Below are 6378 nucleotides of genomic sequence, written 5' to 3' on the forward strand. Positions count from 1 at the left end.
CACTTACCTCGTCAGCTGGACGCTACGAGCTGAATCCGCGATCTTCGGTAGCGGATGCGGGAGCCTCGGCGCCCTTGAACAGCACCTTCCAGACCTCTTCGTACGTAGTGTCGAAGAGCCCATTCAAAGTCTGGTGCTGCGCCGGATCGAACTCCCACATATTGAAGCCCCGTCGTTGGCACAGGAGAATCTGGCGGATGAGCATGACCTGGACTATGTTGACAAGCTTGAGCTTCTTGTCCACCAGATTTTGGACGCAGGCTTGGAGTCCAGTCAGCTCCTCCGAATCGCCCCAAATCCGGCCTCTCTCTTTCCAGGAGGTGAGCCGTGTGGGGATGCCGGATCTGAATTCGAGGGTCGCTGCCCATTCGGGATCCCACGGCTCGGTGATGTAGAACCACCCCGATTGCCACCCCTTGATGGTTTCCACAAAGGTGCCCTCCAGCCACGTAACGTGGGACATCCTGCCCACCATGGCGCCTCCGCACTCCGCTTGGCTGCCCTTCACAACCTTCGGCTTGACACTGAAGGTCTTGAGCCACAAGCCGAAGTGGGGCAGGATGCAGAGGAAGGCCTCACACACGACGATAAACGCCGAGATGTTGAGAATAAAATTCGGGGCCAGATCATGGAAATCTAGGCCGTAGTAGAACATGAGCCCCTGGACAAAGGGATGAAGTGGGAAGCCCAGTCCGCGGAGGAAATGGGGAAGGAATACTACCCTCTCATGGGGCCTGGGGGTGGGGATAAGCTTTCCCTCGTCGGGGAGCCGATGCGCGATGTCGCTGGACAAGTATCCGGCACTGCGCAGCTTCTGGATATGCCCCTCCGTGACGGAGGAGGCCATCCACTTGCCTCCCGCTTCAGACATATTTGGAGAAGGTTGAGGTAAGATGTGCGGGCTTGGGCGCTAGAGCTCGAGTTCGCAGAGATGGATAAGCCAAGGAGGAAGAAGGTGCAAGTAAAAAGGTTGGATCTTTATCCCCTTATATGGGCGGACAGAAACATGCGTCCCCACCGGCCTGGTACAACTCGCTTATCTCCCAAGCGTCACAATCAATGGCGCGGTTGGGTTACCCACGTCCGTATTGATGGGAATCCCGGAATAAGGGGAACACGATCTCTGCTTCGACAAGACGTGCCAAGGAAACCGCCTCGCTAAACGCGCTGAGATGGAACAATAAAAACAATTTGAAGGCTTGGTAGTGGTGTGACGTTACGCCACAAAATACGTCAGCAGATTGATCTTGTGTAATATTTTTCTCTTTACGGTGGTATGTGGAATTTATTTTTGCAGAGCCGGACACTATCCTGGTGTTCACAATCTTCTATAAATTATTCGGAGGAGGAACCCGCCTTGCAATGCAGAAGACAATGTGCGCGCCGGACTCGTCATCATTGAAGCCTGGTTCAGGGGCTACTGAGGGAGTCCCGGACTAGGGGGTGTCCGGATAGCCGAACTACCATCATCGGCCGGACTCCAAGACTATGAAGATACAAGATTGAAGACTTCGTCCCGTGTCCGGATGGGACTTTCCTTGGCGTGGAAGGCAAGCTTGGCGATACGGATATGTAGATCTCCTACCATTGTAACCGACTCTGTGTAACCCTAGCCCTCTCCGGTGTCTATATAAACCGGATGGCTTTAGTCCATAGGACGAACAACAATCATACCATAGGCTAGCTTCTAGGGTTTAGCCTCCTTGATCTCGTGGTAGATCTACTCTTGTAACCCACATCATCAATATTAATCAAGCAGGACGTAGGGTTTTACCTCCATCAAGAGGGCCCGAACCTGGGTAAAAACATCGTGTCCCTCGTCTCCTGTTACCATCTGCCTAGACGCACAGTTCGGGACCCCCTACCCAAGATCCGCCGGTTTTGACACCGACATCGGGTGATGTACATTGGCATGCTATTGAGAGAGTTATGCGCTATCTGAAGGGTACTATGAACTACAGACTACACTATACCGGATACCCGTCGGTACTTGAAGGGTATAGTGATGCGAATTGGATCTCTGATGCTGATGAGATGAAGGCCACAACCGGGTATATGTTTACTCTTGGAGGTGGCGCTGTTTCCTGGAAGTCTTGCAAGCAAACGATCTTAACGAGATTGACAATGGAAGCAGAATTAACAGCATTAGACACATCTGGTGTAGAAGCAGGATGGCTTCAAGATCTTTTGATGGACTTGCCATTGGTTGATAAACCGGTTCCGGCTATCCTTATGAACTGTGGCAATCAGACTGTCATCACCATGGTGAAGAGTTCAAAGGACAACATGAAGTCCAACAAACACATAAGAATGAGATTAAAAGCTGTCAGAAAATTAAGAAACTCCGGAGTGATTGCGTTGGAGTATGTCCATATGGCTAAGAATCTGGCAGATCCCTTTAAAAAGGGCTATCACGTGTTGTGATAGATAGTGCATGGAGGGAGATGGGTATGAGACCCACATGAGTTGTCATGGTGGTAACCCAACCTATGTGATCGGAGATCCCGTGAAGTAGGACCTGGGAAAACAAGCCAGTGGAGAACTGAGGAGAGTACCTATACTAACCCACTCTGTTGGAGATGCAATACTCTCAATACTGCATGGAAGGGTGACTATTGTCTTAATGTGTTCCGAGGCTTATGTAAGCAAGATGCTATCCTACAGAGCGCTCTTTGGAGGAACACACATATATGAGCCTGACTGCTGGTCACAGTCTATGAGATTGGGGTGATCTCTAGTAAGCTCATGAATAGGCCAGGAGTGTGACTTATATGCTCCACCCGAGGGGTCAGCCTTCGGCAGCCTAGTACTAGTAAGACATGTGGTGAAACTTCTTTACGCCAAACTGACAATTCAAGGCATAGTCCATTGTTCAGTTGTGAAGGAGTGTAGCTACTTGCTCTAGGTGAAGCTCAACCTTAACAGGTCTTCACTGAAACACTAGTATATCGAAACAACAATTGGAACAGAGGACACAATGGGCCCTCGAGATCTAGTGGGGGATTGCTGAAATTTGAGATGAGCCTTAAACCCATATATTAATTTTTGAAAATTCTCTAAGGGCCCATGTGGGTTATTGGCACTAGGTGGAGGTGGGAAGTTTAGTCCAACCCCGAAAGTGGAAGAGGAGTTGGACCTCCTTGTAAGGGTGGCTCTTCTACATGTTATTGGAGCTTGGGAAGAGAAGAGGCCCTCACGCGCTCCTCCTCTGCCGCCCGCCTCGGCGCGCCGCGCCGTGTCGCGCCACGCCACAGTGCGGGTTGCGGGAATGAGCCGAGCCGAGCTCAAACCTACGCGCTTATTTTTGCCAGTCATTAACGGAGAGTTTCTAAAAGCTGGGCCACGATCTGAGACGTTGGATCATGGGTTGTCACGGACTCGGACGTGGGTCGAGCCCACGTCTCTCCACGCGGTTGCGCCTATATAAGTGTGCGGTGTCTCCTAACCCTAGCCGCCAAGATCAGATCACATCTGCTCCACGCAAACCGCCCACCGTCGTTCCTTTGCTGCTGCTACCGCCGGTGACTCCATCCCGTCCGCTGTGTACACGGTCGACGGGAGAGCAGGTCTCCGAAACCCCGTCTCTCCGGTTCCTGTACGGGAGAGAGGCGAATAGGTTTTTGGGAAGCGACTACGCGACTGCTCGTTGTTCGTCTACTTCCTCTACGTCCGCGCATCTTCATCATCACCATGTCGCAGTCTAACGCCGACCGTCTCACTGCCGAGAAACTTGAAGCTGACAAGAAGGCCGCCGAGGACGCTGTTGCCGCCATCACCGCCGCGGCCTCTGCATGGCCTACTGGAGGGTATAACTCGTTTATCACGCTCCTATTGTTTCCTATTTTACCCATGCTAGCGTTATACGTAGATCTTTCTGCAATTTGCGTAGTATGTGTTTGCTTGACTGAATATCAGTATGCGTGTAGTTGTGTCAATACCATGCTAGTTATCTATTCGTGGATTAAATTAATCAAAAAATTGCCTATTTACTTAGCTGATACTGTATCGTACGAATACTGCAATATCTAGTTGATGTGTGCCACTGATGACGTGTCAAAATCTGAGGAGGGGCGAGGGAGACTATGAGGTCCCATAGGATTTTCTTCCCGAGCTCATATTACTGATCGAGCTTTCGTCAGAATTTTCAGTCTTCCCATTGGTCAGCAATCCTACTCAAAACAAGAATCTTAAATATCAGCAGAAAATGATACTCGCAGCTGTAGTAACCACAGTAGCGAGGATGATCTAAAAACACAGTAGCAAGATGAACAACATGCTCGTATTACCGATCCAGCTTCCGTCAGAATTTTCAGTCTTCACATTACGATTTACAACAGACAAACAATCGAGCACGAGAGAAAAGAAAAACTGCACAACAGGAACAGCAGATTCCTCGCCGCCATCACCGGGTCCCGAGCCCGCCCTCGGCGGCGGCCATTTTGCGGCAGTAGTCGGCGACCTCGCGGAACCTGGGCACGCTCCTGAGGTCGACCTTGGTGCCGTCCTTGAGCGTGATGACGATGTCGCCCCACTCGCCGATGAACCGCGGCACGACCACCACCTCCCTGACCGACGAGTAGGGGAAGTCCGTGCGGTCGTCGCCGGAGAGCCCGGAGATGACGGTCACGCGGCGGGAGGTGAAGCGGTACCGGAGGAGGAGCGCACGGGACACGGAAGCGAGGGTCAGCGGCAGCCACAGCAGGGTCAGCCCGAGGACGAGGTTCGCCGCAAGGTCGCCGTAGTGCGCGCCGCCGTCGAAGAACACCGTCTCAGCCTCGGCGGCTGCGCCTGACGCAGAGGCTCGCGCGACCACTCGGGAGTGGCCTGCTGAGCGTCTGAGGGATGGGAAAGGCCGGAGGGTGGCGTGGGCGGAGAGGTTAGGAGGAGGTAGCGAGCGTAGGAAGGAGGACGCGGCGGCGGAGGCGGTGAGGGCGGAGGGCGGCGGCGGCATGGTCACTGGCGCGTTATCTCCGTCTCGTGGTGGTGGTGGAGGGAAGTGTTGTTGGGTTCGCTTGGTTTTCGGTAGTCATTTGTGTGCACGGGGGCGTGAAACGTGGACCGACTGGAATCGTGCACGTAGCTTTGTTATGTTCCCTTTTTTTTGCTACGATTGTTTTTTAAGAACACAGTGTAGACGCAGACGTTTATATATATGCGCATACGGTCATCCCTATAAACACAAACATAGACCCTACCCCGATGAACACCTCTAAAAGACTAAGCCGGCATATTATCTTGAGATTGACGAAGTCACCATAGGTGCATCGTACTAGATGGGAACGTCCTGGCGGCATCACCAGAAATTCTGAATTAAAACTAGAAATAATGCGCACCAGTACTTGAACTCTGGTGGGCTAGGGATACCATTGTCCTCCTAACCCTCCAAACAGATTGACTTTTGCGATGTTACACTTTCGTTGGCAAAGCCTTTGTTCTCTACTAGAGGGTAATGTCTGGTTTGCGCGTTGTTTTTCTCCCCGGCCATTAATATCACTTCTACATCAAAGATCAAAGAAATCAAATTAATTTGAGTTGATCCATATTCTTGCGTTATTCAATTTATGGTGTTCAATTTAATGTTTTCATCGCTGGTTGTTTGTGTTCGGGTGTATTGTTGATTTCCATTCTACATAAATAGAATGGCCCAACTGACCATATACATTGAAATGGACCTAATTTTTTTTCTAACTTCCCTATTTTGCTCGCTGGTGTAGGCATTGCCCTAACCCATGTATGATGCACACTCCCTACACAAATCCACTTCAGTTGTGTGTAACGCCCCCAGTGTCATGCTACAGTAATCCCCTGTTAATGGTGCCAAGTCACCATGCTTACTGAGCTAATTATCACTTGTTGAAAAATCAGAGTCAAATTCAAATTCAAATTATGAGTGAAATTCAAAATTTCTCAAACATGAAAACTGAAATGTTCTTCATGTGTCAAATAATCCATAACTAATATTGGTAATGAACCAACATTTTTGCAAATGTCTAAGTGCCCTAAACCACTTTAAAACAGTGAATAAAACTATAGTTTAAATGCCTTTTTAAATTATGAAGGTTGCAAACTTTTTCAAAAGCCTCAAAATCTTTTTGTGGCAGTGCCCAATAATTCTTAGAAATTGTTTTGGCCAGTGGCTTAATTTTGCAAAGTCATTAGTGGCTAAAAAGAAAAATGCAACAGCTGCTCAAAAAAAGAAAAGAAAAGGAAAGCAGAAGAGAGAGAGAGAGAGAGGACCCCCTGTCCCCCTGGACCTCAACCAGCCTGGCCGCCCTAGTCGGCCCAGCTCCCCGCACCGTACCCCCCCTTCCTGTTCCTCGGGCGCGCGCCCCTACAGGGCGCGGTCGCCACCGGACCCGCCTCGCCGGCGACGCCTCG

At 50.5% G+C, this 6378-nt stretch overlaps 1 protein-coding gene across 1 annotated transcript; it reads right to left on the reverse strand.

Annotated features, from left to right (window-relative positions):
* Positions 1–4265: 4265 nt before the first annotated feature.
* On the reverse strand, positions 4266–5042 carry LOC123089233 (uncharacterized). Its single transcript, XM_044510957.1, has one exon. The coding sequence runs from the start codon at positions 4949–4951 to the stop codon at positions 4403–4405; it is 549 nt and encodes a 182-aa protein (XP_044366892.1). The 5' UTR covers positions 4952–5042; the 3' UTR covers positions 4266–4402.
* Between the last annotated feature and the right edge of the window lie 1336 nt (positions 5043–6378).

Source organism: Triticum aestivum, chromosome 4B (assembly GCF_018294505.1).
Source record: "Triticum aestivum cultivar Chinese Spring chromosome 4B, IWGSC CS RefSeq v2.1, whole genome shotgun sequence".
NCBI classification, from domain to species: domain Eukaryota; kingdom Viridiplantae; phylum Streptophyta; class Magnoliopsida; order Poales; family Poaceae; genus Triticum; species Triticum aestivum.